Source organism: Gracilinanus agilis, chromosome 2 (genome assembly GCF_016433145.1).
Source record: "Gracilinanus agilis isolate LMUSP501 chromosome 2, AgileGrace, whole genome shotgun sequence".
Taxonomy (NCBI): Eukaryota; Metazoa; Chordata; class Mammalia; order Didelphimorphia; family Didelphidae; genus Gracilinanus; species Gracilinanus agilis.
In genome coordinates this window covers 519,921,764-519,937,640 of record NC_058131.1, presented here as the reverse complement: position 1 = coordinate 519,937,640, position 15,877 = coordinate 519,921,764, and the positions used below count along the sequence as shown (strand labels likewise).

General features: G+C 32.8%; 1 protein-coding gene across 2 annotated transcripts in view; it reads right to left on the bottom strand.

The window, feature by feature from the left end:
• ARHGAP5 (Rho GTPase activating protein 5) overlaps window positions 1-15,877 on the bottom strand; it is an 86,063-nt gene that overhangs the window by 13,973 nt on the left and 56,213 nt on the right. For both annotated transcript variants that reach the window (XM_044665063.1, XM_044665064.1), the window contains exon 3: window positions 1,660-1,737. In XM_044665063.1, coding sequence (XP_044520998.1) covers window positions 1,660-1,737 — 78 coding nt within the window. The remainder of the gene's footprint in view (window positions 1-1,659; window positions 1,738-15,877) is intronic.

The following is a 15,877-nucleotide window of genomic DNA, read 5'->3' as shown; positions in this document are numbered from 1 at the left end:
CTCAGAGTAAAAAATGTTTCCCTAATATAGTGAACCTATCCATTTTATCTCTGAATCATAAAACTTAAAAATTGGAAGCACTCTTAGAGAACAGTCTAGAACAAGAATAATTGTAACAATGGACCCAACAACAATTATACAGCCTTTAATTATAAAATCTAACATTTACACAGCAGTTTAAATAGATAATCTCATTTAAAACTGATGACAATCCTTTAAGGTAAGACCCAGAGTGAGGGAAATATTCTCCACCAAAATATTCAATGTTTTTATGGCTCTAATTATTAGGACATTTCCCCTTACATTAAAACTAAATTTGTCTTTGTATCTTCTAACCATTTATTGCTCCTGCTTCTGTTCTACATAACCATACAACAAATAAAAGTCTATTCCAGTTTACACACACACGGTACCTTCAAATTCTTACGGTTGCCCTCCACTAAATGTACTCCAGCTTATTGAAGACCTTTTAAATTCTGTTACCCAGAACTAAACATAAGACTTAGGAATAGGCTGACTAAGGAAGAATAATCCCCAACCTAGTTCTAGATGCTATGGTATTTCCCAAGAAAGACTAAAACGACACTTTTAATAGCCATATTGCATTGTTCACAAATAATACATAATCTTAGAACTAGAATTGGAAGGAACTTGAGGAAACTAAGGTTTGAAGGCTTTCCCAAAAGAATTTTGACTTTTCCAAGAATTGGATTTCAAACACAGGTTCTTTTGATTCCTAATTCAGCACTTCTTCTATCATACCACATTACCATACTGAATTAGCAGTGCTTCTGCAGACAAAATGCTACCTCTTCAGGCTCTTCTCCATTTTGTACTTGTGAAGCTGACCTAACCTTAAACCTATTAAATCTACTCTTCAGTGATCACTAATCTGTGAAGCTGTTTTTGGATCCTGATTTCTGTCATCCAATGTGTTAGCCAGCTATCTTAGTATTCGATTATTTGACAATTTCATAGGTAAGGCAAGATCTTTATCCAAATTATCCATCTCAAAGATAGCTATAAAATAAATTTGTCTGATAGTATTAGGATCTTTAATTTCTAGTCATAATTCACTCTTTGTATATATGTGTAGAGGCATCTGAGGCTGCAGACTTGATTTCTGTGTCCTTCCCTGGGTTTTGTCCCTCCTGATCCAATGGATACTCTATATAACAGTTAGCCTGATGGATATAAGTAGGCAGTTTTTCCTTCCCTTCCTTTTCAGTTTCTTTATTAGACTTAGTTAGCTATTATTATATTTTTAATGCTGTAGAGAAAAAAAATTCTTTTAAGTCCTGATTAGGCATATTCCATTTCTGGCCAAGAGTTTACTATTCTATTACTTTAAAACTAAAGAAGCCCTCCTTTTCTCTTTCCTTATTTCTTGGTTAGAAACCAAATGTATTTATATGGACCTAAAGTATCTATATTTCCCCCCTGGAAAATAATCTTTACTTGACTCATCTGCATTTTCTAACTATCTTATTGCCTCCATCCTCTTAATTCTTAATTAAATTCCATAGTCTTTTTTTTTTTAGACCTCACCGTTTAATCTCTTGGCTTACTGGACTGAACAATTAACTTACACAAACCATTAAATACTTATAACCAAAAGAACACAATTACATTTTATTATATATAGTAGTTTATCATTACCTTGATCAAACTGCTTTTGAATGTTGTCTTGATCAGTTTTGTTCCCACTAACACGATAGAGACCTTCAGTACAAAGTCCTTGGACAAAAACAAACAAACAAAAAATTTAGGATAATCACATTTAAATATATATAAGTTTATCTAAATAAAAGCAGCATTAAAGATTTTGAAGCTGTGGCAAACTATACAAAATATTTTTACATGAAAGTTGCTAAATCAATAACTTGAATTTTAATTAGGATGCATATAGATTTAGTATTTGTCAAGAGTAAAATGAAATTTTAAAATCTGAAATTTACTTAGAAAAATTTAACTGTATTTGGTATTGGGCAAAACTCAACTAGACTACAAATTCAACAAAGGCAGGGATATTTTCTTAAACTTTTTTATTTCTTGCTGTACTTGGGTTACTAATTTTTGTACTGTATACTCTTAATAATTTTATGGTTAAAGTGAATTCATAATTCTAACATCTTTTAAAAGCTTTTATTTCAAACAATTCTACTGATCATTAAACATAAGTGTCATAGAACTTAGTTTAATGATGCTGGAGCTAATTTTCAGAAGCAATCTTATTTTAAATGTGGAAGAAAAAATGAAAAACTGCTACTGGCATCTCTCCCAGAGTATAAGTTCTGAAAAATTTCCCTTACATTATTTTTCTCAGGTTTTCTCACTAACTGTGTCCTGTCTGCAGGTATAGTCTACTTTATGGAATAAATGTGTTCTTGAAAAGCAGACTAAGTAAGTAAATATTTGTGAAATGAATCACTTCCTTATGATTCCCATTATGCAAATGGAGAGTCCTTAAGATTTAATTATACTTACATATAGAATTAAATAAATTGGTTAAATCATTTTATTGAAACTTTACCTTCCATTTTAGGATCAATACTATGAATTAATTCCAGGGCAGAAGAGTGGTAATGGCTAGGAAATGGGGTCAAGTGACTTGCCCAGGATCACACAACTAGGACATGCCTGAGGTCATATTAGAACCCAGGAACTCCCATCCCTACTGATTTTGAATTCACTAAACCACCTACCTGCCTCTGACTAAATCATTTATAAGGAAAATGGTAATTTCATGACAAAACCCAGCATAAGTTAATATATTTTCTGAAGGACACTGCACTGGGTTGAAAAAAACTGATTTTAATTTTTAAAAAAGTTTTAAAATTTAAAGACTCCTCCACCCACATACCAAACTTTATGTAGAAAAGAAGTTTCTTCATTTATATACAGGAGAATAATATGAAACTTTTTTAATCTGCCAATCCTCTTAGGGAAAGATACAAAACCTAAGACATGAAAATGTTGATTAGCGTTTTTTTTCTTAAACTTTTCTGAATTGCAAGGAGTTCTAACACTGACCCTTTTACTTCCATATCCTGAAGCCATAGAACTTAGTAAGCATCAAAAAGTGTGATATGGCTGAAAAACAAACATCAAAGTCAACCTCTGACTTAGGTTTAATAGAAATCTAAAGTGATAATCCTGTAGAACTCTGCACTGCTAAAACCATAGTAGAAGTTACCCTAGTATTTCATGGAACATTATTAATTAGAATGTATTCAAATGTACCTATGTATATATGTATGGATATAAGTATCCAAACCAAAATGAATTTCAGAGTGAACCAGTATGATGAGAGAACTAAAAAACAAATCAAGAGAATGTGAAAGGACTATAAGCGTTAAGCTTTCAGGGCTTTTAATGAATCCTACTTTTATTAAAAAAACAAAAATAAAAAAACATGATCTTTCCATTATCTTTGTGTATCATATCTCCAATCCGCAGGGTTATGTAGAACTCATATACCATTCCAATGTTGTCTCTCCTGTTTTATTCATTTTTTACTCCCTACTTTCCATTTCTATGATGTTAAAGTTTCAAAACTTATATTTCAGAGCTTCAACTGGCTTTAAAAGTCTACATTATCTGTTCTTGTGTTATTTTTGTCTTGCTGAATCTTCCTTGTAAGACTGAAATTAAATTTCAATTCACAACTATTCAAAACATTTTTTTTTAGTACCAGAGAACTGGAAAAATAGATTCCATCAATAAAAGAACAGCTAAACAAATGGTATCATACATGAAACTAATGGAATGTTACTATGCTGTAATTCTGTATAATTATCATTTTTTAATAGAAAGAGGCATGGGGAAAAAATAAGCAGGAAAACAATACATATAATGACTAAAACAATGTAAATGGAAAGAACAAAATACATCTCCTCTTATTTCTTTGCATAAATGTTAGTATTTTACTTTTTGAATATTGCATATTATCAGAACCTACTGATTTCATAGATTGTTCATGTTTTCTTTTTTCTTGTTTTAGCAATATTAGTTTGCATGACAGGATGTTAAGAATAATATCCAAATTTTCTCTTTGATTTATTGTATGGCATTCTTTTCCTTCTGTCCTATGAAGTTTTGTATCAGGCCTTTAATCATGTCACACAAATGGGGATATAGTATGGAGATGTCTGGCTGGGTTTCTATTGCAGGTAAAAGACTCTGAGGAAAACAATTAAACCTGAGTCTATAGGTAAGTACTTTCTGCTCTACTTGGTTTTATACTACTTTATTCCTCCCCTCTGGTACTTGCAATGGCTACAGTTGCCTGATTTTTTTACCCAATGAATGATGTGAGAATTAAGATTAGGTTTCTATCAAAAGAGAAAAGCAAAGAAAACTATATCAAGTCAAATCCTGAAAGGTATTCCTGTCGTTCTGGATGTAGGACAGACAGTATGGATGGGAAAGTGTATTCATCATGATGTCTATTTTTTTTTTCAAGAGACTTACTCTTGTTAGGAAGTTTTCTTGACCCACAATTTTAGTTCTTTATTATATTTCTTGTTTTGAGGTGGTAGAGCAAGATGTTATGCTAACAAATGACCTCTCTGATATTTTGTTACGAATTCCCAATTCTTTTATTTTAAAAAGTAAAACAAAGGCTCAGATGGGTTGAATGAGATGCCCTTGTACAATGCAAGGTTTTAGTGCAGTGTCTGGAGATTAAAATCTAACCTTTAACATACGCAAAATAGTACTACAGATCATAAACCAGAAGCAGTATGAAACGTATTTCCTTCTAAATATTCTAAAGCAGAATTACTGAAGCAATTGATTGGAAAGAATCAAACACAATAAATTTGAGCAGTAGGAACAATCCATCATTCAAGAAATACAGTATCAGAAAAGAAGATTCATTCCATAAGATACTTTGTCAGGCACTTGATTATCAATAGCAAAGGGATGAATTCCCAAGGGGTCAGATTAAAGGAGCTAACAGTAAGAAAATACTAAATAAATGATGCAAGGTAATAATGCATTTGGCTCAGATAAAAAAAAATGATGGAACCAAAATAAAAAAACCTAGAGCTGGCAAGGTGTCATGATGCACATTCCAACCTTTTCTATTCAGTTTCTTCTACTTTCCAAGGCTTGGTCTTACTAAGCTTTGACAGTAATCACAAACCAAATAATACTTCCTTGGTCTCCTTTTCACCTTTTCCCTCCCAGTAACAAATGCCATAGTCTCTGAAAAACAAAAATTGCATACTGTGGAAAGAAAAAAATAGAAAATATACCTGGTATAGCTAAATGACCCAAAGAAAGTAATTTGGGTAGCTCATTTATATTAGATTCATGGAGACTTGGAAAAGTACTAAGATGAGATGGCATGAACAGCTTGCGTTGAGAAATAATAGCAGAACCATAACTGATGAGATTATTAATTTATCACAGCATTTAAACTTAAACCCTATATCTAAGAGTCTTGAGGCAGAAAGACTAGAAAGAGAAAAATAAAATTATGTCTGAGTCATGTGTTTCTCTGAAGGATAAAGTTGGGGAAGGGAGAATGATTTAAAAAAAGAAAAAGATTTCTGCAAAGGCTCTAGCTCCTTTAAGAAGGTAAATATAAAAAGTAACAGCACTTGGGAATAGCTTCTAGCAGCTACAGTCCCAGAGATCATGGATTACACCTGCTGAATACCCTTGTCCTCTATCTGTTGAAATTCCTTCAAAAGGATACAAAAGCCTTCATTCTATATTTGAGAAAAAAGGTCTTACATGAAATAATGATATTATGTAACTCAACTAGCATCAGTAAATTAACACTAAGCAATCAGGAAACCTTTTGATTATTTAGTTGTATTAGACTTTTCATGACTCCATTTCGGGTTTTCTTGGCAGAAGTAGTAGACTGGTTTGGCATTTCCTTCTCCACAGAAAACATTAACAACTGATATTAAATACTTTCCTAGTTTAATGAAGAAGGAATGGTGAAGTATACAATAGATTGATTAATCTGAAGCAGAAATAAATTGACAGAAGATGAAAAGAGAGACTAGGGATGAAATAAATATATTTTAAATGCTTCACAATTTTGCCTAGGGTCAGTTCCTTTACCTTCAATTGAGTAGAAGCAAACAGAAGCTATAGTTAGAATAGATTAGGATATTTTCTGTGGTTTAGCTCTGTTTTCCCTGATGTTTATGTGTGTAAAAATATTATACTTATATATATCTATACACACACATACATACATATATATATTACACACGCATTATGTAAATGTCATTCAGCCATCTTTCAGTTGTTATTCAGTTATATTCAACTCTTTGTAACCCTATTTGGGGTTTTCTTGGAAAAGACACTGGAGTGATTTGCCATTTCCTCTCTTAGTTCATTTTATAGTTGAGGAAACTGAGGCAAATAGGATTTAGTATCTTGCCCAGGATCACACAGTGTCTGAGGCCAGATTTTAAACTCAGAAAGAGGAGTCATTCTGATTCCAAGCCTGGCACTCTATTCATTGTGCCACCTAGCTGCCCTATATTATATATATATATATATACATATACATGCATGATATATATTATACATATGTATTAAATTTTAACATTATATAATTATTTTAACTAATTTATATAGACTTTTAAGATATTATAAAGGTACTTCATTTGTATAGGACTCCTCAAATCAGAAACCTTGCTCTACCAACACAAACTGGTGTGTTATTTAAATAAGTTCTGGGGTTCCATTTAGAGGTATTTGGGCCTCATTTGAGCCTTAAGATATGTAGATATATGACAAACTTCCTGTGAATGTTTAGGGGACTTTGGAAACTACATTTCCCATGATTCCTCTTGTAAAATGGAGGCAGACAGGAAGTGTGATGACATAAGAGAATGATATAAAAATTCCTGGGGATCATTGGACTTGCTCTTTTTCATATGAGGCAGCCAGGTGGGCAGAAGCTAAATGGCGGGCGGTTTGAAATAGCTCTCAGCCAGGCGTGCGGTCTTATATATTTTACCAACATGGCCATGGTAATTAAAATATTACTTTTCCTCTTAATATCAGCGTTTATCATTTTTAATTGTTACACTGGTGACTGCTCTGCAAACTAGTCTCACAGCACTACTTGAAGCACTGAGAAGTTAAATGGTTTTTTCAGGGTCACAAAGTCAGAAGGTGTTACAGGTAGGGCTTGAACATAAGAAAACTTGACTCTGAACTCAAGTTTTTTAGCTACCACACCACATTTTGTTAAAATTAAATTTTTGTTGAAGGGAAGCAGATGAGATAAAATATATCTTTGTTAAACAAATTAGACATTGCTATGCAACTAATTTGAAAAGTAAAAAAAATACTATTTAAAAACCCATAGTATGCACTTTTAAAAGGCATAACAGTGTTAAAGATAAATTAAACACGCAAATAAAAGAAACTGCTAGAAAAACATGAAATTGAAAAGATTCATTCATTAAATTACATAAAGTCTATTTCCCCTAATGAATCTATATAAAATATCTCTAGATAAATGTTTGATGGCTCTGAAACTTAAGAAAGCAAATCATTGAGGTTTGTTCCACTGGCTAAATATACCTCCTTTTATACATACACTGCTGTACTAGTTCAAAAAATTGGGAGACAAATTTACAGAGGCTAACACAATAACAGCATTCCACTTAGAATTTGGGGGCTAACTTATTTTACCAATTCTTTAGAACTGATTCTTCATTTTATCCAATATTTCCCCACTCCAAAGTATATTAAAGCTATTACCTTCCCAAATCTTTCCTCCTTTATCTTTCCTACTGACTATAGAGACCAGTAATTTCCCACAGCTACTTTTTCCTCATTTGTCAGCCTATTAAGAGGCAGAGATGAAGAAATAGAGCATTTAAGACATGGAACGATATTTTAGTTTTGTTCACTGAAGGTTTTTTATCTTTTCTTCAATTACATGTAAAAAGTTTCCAATACTTAAAAAAAAATGAGTCTCAAATTCTCTCCCTCCCTCCTTCCTAACACTCTTCACTAAAATGGTAAGTAATCTCATATAAATTTTAAATATGAAATCATATAAAATATTAATGGTGGAAGCAAACGAAAAATTAATAAAGTGAAAAAAGTTTGTTTTGATCTGAATTCAAACTCCATCAGTTCTATCTGTGGAAGCAAATGGCATTTTTCATTGTATTGCTGAGAACTGCTATTGAGACTTGTTCATTGTACAGTATTCCTGTCACCAAGCACGTTCATGTAAGTATCTCCAGGTTTTTCTGAGCTCCTCCTACTTGTCATTTCTTATGGCACAATAGTATTCAATTAAAAACTCTGATCTTTTCATAAGGGCAGTTTGAAAGTCCTCTATTTCATTAAATTCCTGTTTTTTTATGTTGAAGGATTATGCTCAGTTTTGCTAGGTAAGTAATTCTTGGTTGAAGTCCTAGGTCCTTTGCCCTCTGGAATATCACTTCCAGATCCTCTGGTCCTTTACTGTGGAAGCTGCTAAATCTTGTGTTATCCTCAATATGGCTTCATGATACATGGATTGTTTCTTTAGGCTGCTTGACCTGGAGGAGTTCTAGAATTGGCTATAATATTCTTGGGGGGGGGGGTTATCCTTTTTGGATCTCTTTCAAGAGATGATTACTCGGGGCAGCTGGGTAGCTCAGTGGATTGAGAGTCAGGCCTAGAGACGGGAGGTCCTAGGTTCAAATCCGGCCTCAGACACTTCCCAGCTGTGTGACCCTGGGCAAGTCACTTGACCCCCATTGCCCACCCTTACCAGTCTTCCACCTAGGAGCTCTAGAACATCAGGGCAGTTTTCCTTGCTAATTTCTTGAAATATGATATCTAAACTCTTTTTTAAAAAATTAGGCTTTAAAGTAGTCCAATAATTTTTAGATTAACTCTCCTGGAATTATTTTTCCAGGTCAGTTGTTTTTCCAATGAGATATCTCACATGTCCTTCTATTTTTTCATTCTTTTAAACTTATTTGATTGTTTCTTGATGACTCATAGAGTTGTTAGCTTCAACTCGCCCAATTCTAATTTTTAAGGTATGATTTTTGAGTGAGGCTTTTGATGCAACAATACTAACTTTCTCTATTTTCTTCCAAATCACCAAAATAACTTTCTATGTTGAGGTTCCTTTTTGTTGCTTACTCATTTTTTCCAGCCTTTTTCCTTTTCTTTTAATTTATAAAAGTTAAAGTTGGTCTCTCTAACTATGGTGAGGTGAGGACTGGTCCAAGCTTCAGTTTCTTTATGCAACCGTTTTCAAAGATAGCTCTGGTGATCTATGTTTTCAGTTCATCCAAGGTAGTATGATGTAAGGATAGGGATGTTTAATACTCTTTTAGCCTGTGCTCTGGTCTGTAATCACAAGTACTCTTTTCTGCCTTGAAACTGTGACCAAGATACCCTGATCTCCTGTTGACACAAACACTGGTGTGTGCTAGTGCTCCTCCTCACCCCACGGTTGTTACCTATGACTGTGATGTGGATTTCCAAAGGTAATGCAATGAGAGTTTTGCACCCAGAGTCAGCAAAGGGACCTCTGTAATCTGAACAGTTATCTGACTCCCCTTACCATTTGTGTTTGAGAGCTCCAGAAGCCTTTGCTGCTGATTGAGCTGCCACCAAGGTCTGTTGCCATGGCGAGGACTGTCTCAGTGTGCTCCTTTGGGTTCTAATTCTTCCCGAGGGCAATAGACCTTTCATTCTGGTCTTCTAGGTTGTTTTGGGCTAAAAAAGTATTTCATTCTGTCTTTTTGTAGGTTATACTGCTCCAGAATTAATTTTGAGGCATTATGTAATATTTTTTTGGAGGGTAATTTGGCAGAGATCAGGTAAGTCTTGTGTATCTTTTCTTAGCTCTGCCTTCCCCTAACTCTGGGTCTTAAATGTTGATATTATGAAAAGCAGTTGCTAAATTAAGACATCATTTCTAACATTTCTTTAGAAACTATGTATTCCTAATATTCAAATGTTGGGAAGAAAACTACCTGGAGAAATTTTTTATTTTAAGGCCTTAAAATTCTTACTTTATCCAATAGGCCAACCAAAGAGGGAAGTAAAAAAGATGAAGCTTTAAGAATTTTTACAGAAGGAAAAAAAAATAACACATAAGGATGAGCTATTTAAAAAAGTTAGAATACACCATTTCAAAATATATTAGACAGGGGGGCAGCTGGGTAGCTCAGTGGAGAGTCAGGCCTAGAGACAGGAGGTCCTAGGTTCAAACCCGGCCTCAGCCACTTCCCAGCTGTGTGACCCTGGGCAAGTCATTCGACCCCCATTGCCCACCCTTACCACTCTTCCACCTATGAGACAATACACCAAAGTACAAGGGTTAAAAAAAAAAAATATATATATATATAAATTGGACCACAAAATCATGTGTAAACTCCAAAATTAAAGGCAAGGTCTTAACCTGAAGTCAGTTATCATTCTCTTCTCTCTGAATCTTCTCTCTTTTCCAGTCTAAATTCCCCTAATTCCTCTAATCTTTAAAGGGAAGAAAGGTTCTTCCATCATCCTTACTCCTATCTTCTGAACAGTTTCCAGGAATAACCTTTATAAGGAATGGATTNAAGCTTTAAGAATTTTTACAGAAGGAAAAAAAAATAACACATAAGGATGAGCTATTTAAAAAAGTTAGAATACACCATTTCAAAATATATTAGACAGGGGGGCAGCTGGGTAGCTCAGTGGAGAGTCAGGCCTAGAGACAGGAGGTCCTAGGTTCAAACCCGGCCTCAGCCACTTCCCAGCTGTGTGACCCTGGGCAAGTCATTCGACCCCCATTGCCCACCCTTACCACTCTTCCACCTATGAGACAATACACCAAAGTACAAGGGTTAAAAAAAAAAAAATATATATATATATATATATATTAGACATCAGACTTCTTAATTTTAGGATATATTTTGGTTATAATAAAGTAAATTTTAAAAATCAAAACTTAAATTAAATTTGTGATGATATAGAAAATTTATATTCTTCACTATTCTTACAAACCTTCAGGTAACACATACCTGGCAAGGACCTCTCTGATATTTTAAGGACTAATACAGTAGTATTTTAAGGACTAATACAGTAGTATTTTAAGGACTAATACAGTAGTATTAGCCATAGGAAAGTTAGTCAGAAAAGATACCATATATAATACCTGTTACTACCTTAGATTTATGCAACTACTGAAGTGCTACTTACAATTCAACTCTGTTTAACTTAAAATGAAGAATGTCCTGCAGAAATATGGTTGCCAAAATATGGCCTTTTATTTTATCTTTGGATGTTAGTCATTCACAACTGTCAATTATATAGTCTCTACATAATAAGTGTTCTAAAAATACATTTGTTTGTTTGCACCATACAAACTGACAAATTAAGGTATAAGAATTAATTTTCTCTTTTGAGTCTACTGTAAAAATAACTCGTCTTATGTTTAAAACAATATATGTTTTGCTTTTTGAAATACAAAATTAAGTATAGCAATACCAGAATTAATGTTAATGAAACCACTCTGCTAAACTGCATGTTTTAGTCAATATCAATCTCAGAAACACCAATAAAGCTAAAAATTTAATCCTAAACCATTGAGGAAATGGTTTTAAATCAGAACATTTGATTCCTCTAAGAAACAGAAAAGAATTTGAGGAGCAAAAAAAATTAAAAAAGAAATGTTGCTAAAATTTTTTTTAAAAAGAAAATTAAATAGAAATTTTAAATGAATTTTAAACCTTAGTTGTGCCAGAATTCCACAATTATTATCCACCATTCCATAAATGTTATGATGATAGGAATTTACTACATGCACCTGAATACAAATAAATATATTGGTGTGGATTCTTTGACAAATAACTTCGATTCTAGAATGTCAAAACTCTTGAAAAGTTTTTTTTAGTCATCTATTTTTCTGGTCACTGGCTTTCAAAATATCTCTTTTGCTGACTAGGCAACAACTGAGTTGAAAATCCTAACTATAAAGAACATTTTTTCCTTAATGTGAAAAATTAAATGTTTTGATTTGTTGTGATCACAAATTCTTGTGATTATATGTGTGTGTGTGTGTGTGTGTGTGTGTGTGTGTGTATAAACCCATCTCTCTCCATATGAAAACATCCCATTTTCTTCTAATTCATTTTTACATTCTACAACTGTAGGCTATTTTTAGACTATATTTGATTATTTGTAACCCATATACTTTTCCCCAAGTTGGAGGAATGAGAAAGAGGAAAAACTAGGGGCAAGATCACTTACAAAAGATGTGGAGGGAAAAATAAAACCAAAGAAAAAGTATTTGTCCTCTAGACTGGTGATTTCATTAGAGTAAGGTGAGGAACCTTCTATCTGAATGAGTATTCTATCAATACAAGTCTGCAACTACCTTATGATTTACAGACTTAAGAGAGTAAAGAAAGACATTGTGATGCTTACTGAATCACATAAGCCAGTATATGTGACAAGCAAGATCTGAACTCAAGTCTTCCTGTTTAGAGTCAAGCAAGATCTGAACTCAAGTTTTCCTGTTTAGAGTCAAGTCAGTTCTATATCTTTAAAACAGTTATATCAAATTCAAATAGAACTAGATCTCTAAAGTCTGTCTATAATCTTAGAAAAATACAAATTAACATTACCCATATTGTACTGTATTTTTACTTATTTTGTTAAATATTTCCCAGATGAATTTTAACCTGGTTCAGAGGCATACTTTGGAATTCTGCAAGATGCTTGCAACATGCAAAATCATACTTTCTCTCAACACAAGTTGATAAAATTATTAAAACAAAAACACAGTAACTCAAAGATTGGATATGTTTCCAAACACAGATCCTCCGACTGTACTTATTCATCAGTAAAGTATTTAACTGTATTTCCTCTTTCACATGTCCATTCCCAAAACAGACTAAGGAAAGATTATTACATGTCTTTCTTACAAAAGATTTTATAGGGGGAAGGGTAGTCAAAAGTCCTTTCATCAAAGGGCTACAATTCTACTAATGATATGCATACTGTAGATGATAATTATTTGTTGAATAAGTTAGCAGAATTTCAATGAGAGATAATTGTCCTCCAGGTTTAATTCCTTTACTCATTTCCTATAGAGGAGCCCAAACAATTAGCATCGATTTGGAATTACATTCCTATACCTTTCTTAATCTTCGTCATTTTCCTTCTCCAAACTCAAGCTATCAATTCCAATCACCAATTATCTCCCCCCTCCAAAAAAAATTTCCTACTTTGAAACCTAATCCTACAGCTATAATAAAGCAAAAGACTGCTAATGAATATTCCATGCTTAAGAAAGGTGAAAGGGAGGAACAATTTAGTATTTCTAGAGTTGAAGTGCACTCCTTTTTTCAACTATGTTTTACACCCATTCTCAATAAGCTAGCACAGAAAGTTTTCTTCTTTCTCATGACTTGAGATGTTCCAATTAATCAAGTTTTCTGGTCAAGAGAAAGTCTATTTACATACCATACAGGAATTATCCATTTGCAAAAAACATGCTAACATTTAGTGCTAATGGTCATTTAAAAAGTGAATGAAATATTAATGTTTCAAAAAGTGCTTCATTTTCCTTCTAGTTAAGTTTACTACATATATCTACCCATAAAGACAACTGTATAATTAAATCTCTTTTCCACTTTTCATTTTACAAAGACGTTTCCACATATACACATAGTTCAAACATTCTGGACTTGTACAAATGATTCTGAAGAAAGCTACTTTCTTACAAATGAAGTATAAAAATTAAGAAATTTCGAGGCTAAAACAAATTATCCTAACTTACCAGATTACTGTGTATGGCATATACTGGTAAAAAGTTTTAAAGCTCAGTTTTGTTAAAATCAGTAAATATAGAGTCCAAAAGGAAACAGATAAAATTTCAATAGTTATATAATAAGATGTAGGAGATTTTTGTCTTGACTTTCTTCATCTGAAAAGTAGGATTAAAAACGGTGTATGTGGCCTGTTTCATAGTGCTGTTTTAAAAATGAGAAAATTTATATAAACTAATTTTTTAAATTTAAGAGTATTATAATTATTCTGACCCCAGTCTATAGAGAGTACTGGGATATACTTGGAAGGGTAAAAGATCAAAGATAATAACCTTCTTCTTCAGATCATAGACTTAGAGCTAAAATGGAGGTCATCTAGTATAACCTGCAAAGACACACTTTTACATAACAGGAAACTAAGTAATTCATCCAGGGCTACAAAGTAATAAAGGCAAGATTTTAAGTATTCCTGATTCCAAGTAGAGTATTATAGTCACTAAAAACTCAATATATAATAGCTCTCCCTCATCCCTGGTTTCACTTACATAAACAAATACTCACAAACACACACACAGGCCCAACCGTACTATTAGACTAACTCTCATATTATCTTTAAAAGTAAATAAAAAGTAATATTTCCAATTACATAAAAGGGAAAATGTGACTAGAACTATCATTAAAAATTTACTTCATGTTAAATTTTGTTATAATGTGTAGATTCCAAAAAGGGGTATCAGACTCATTGCTAAGAATGGCTAGATTGGGATATATATTCTGCTAAATACATTTGAAGATATTTTGCAAAGATTAAATTATTTAAATACAAAAACAGATGGCTAAAATTCTCTTACAAAATTTAAATATTAACTGCAGAATTTTCCCCATTTAAAAACATTATTAGAGCTAATATGGAACTTAAAACTTAAACATCACCTAGTCCAAACCCCTCATTAATGTTTATGTATATGTATACAAGCACACGCACATATGTACACATACAGAAATAGAGCCACAGAGGGGAAATGACTCGGCCAAACTCACAAAAAGTGGTAAAGCCAGGTCAAGCATCCAAGACTTCCAATTTCTAGTTGAGTGTTTTTTCCTACTAGATAGGAAAAGTTAACTAGATAAAAAAGCTAAGTAAGAGCTCACTAAACTCACTTCCACCGATTTTTTGGTTCTAATTATGGATCCAAAACAATGTTGTAACAAACTGCTGCCTTAAAATAAAACAATAAAAGGTAGCCTTCATCAATCTTTTTATTATCTGGCTGCTCAATAATTCTCAGAATATATAACAGAATTTTTATTAGTTTATTGTATATTATTTTTCTATATTCCTGCCTTTCCCTGAAAAAACGTAGGTATGTTATTTATGGTTTTTATGAGAAGAAACTATATCTGAAAATAAATATAAAATATCTGAAAAATCATTTGGAAATGACAGAGATAACATTAAGAGGAGAGATGGCAAAGGGCTCAAAAGTTTTCAGATCAGTAAAGAGGAAAATTGTGTTTATTATGAGACAGTATCAAATCGATAGTATCATTTTAACCTTAACCTATTTTAGTTTTGCTGCAAAATAATACAGGCTCTTTTAAAAAGTTATATTGTTAAATGTTGAATCATAATGTCACTCTTTTAGTGAGAGCATGCCTTAGGGAAAATTATGAGTACCTGAGCTGAGGTCAGATAGAAAAAGTTAACATGCTTTCAATTTTAAAAGAGAGTGAAAAAGAGGAGGCTCAATGAAACAAAAAAGGGTAAGACCTAGAAATAAACAGTGGGGAGCTTTCCTGAAGCTGACTGGGAAAAGGGAGACATAAGGTTAGAACAATTTGAAAGCCAGTTGGGGCCACCTTGCTCTGGTAAATACAAATATAAATGTTTAAGTGGTAGCTAGCACTTGATCTCTACATTTTAAGCAAGAGAAAACAGACAAGGACAAAAAGATAGGGACAACTTGTAGAGAGAATAAGACAACGAAAATAATTAAACAACGAGCTTTATTATAGACTAGAAATCCCTTTTGAACCACAGAGCAATAGTGCTCTTCTCAGCATCAACATGACACAATGCATAAACCTTTGCACCCTTGATTTTATATTTATAAAGT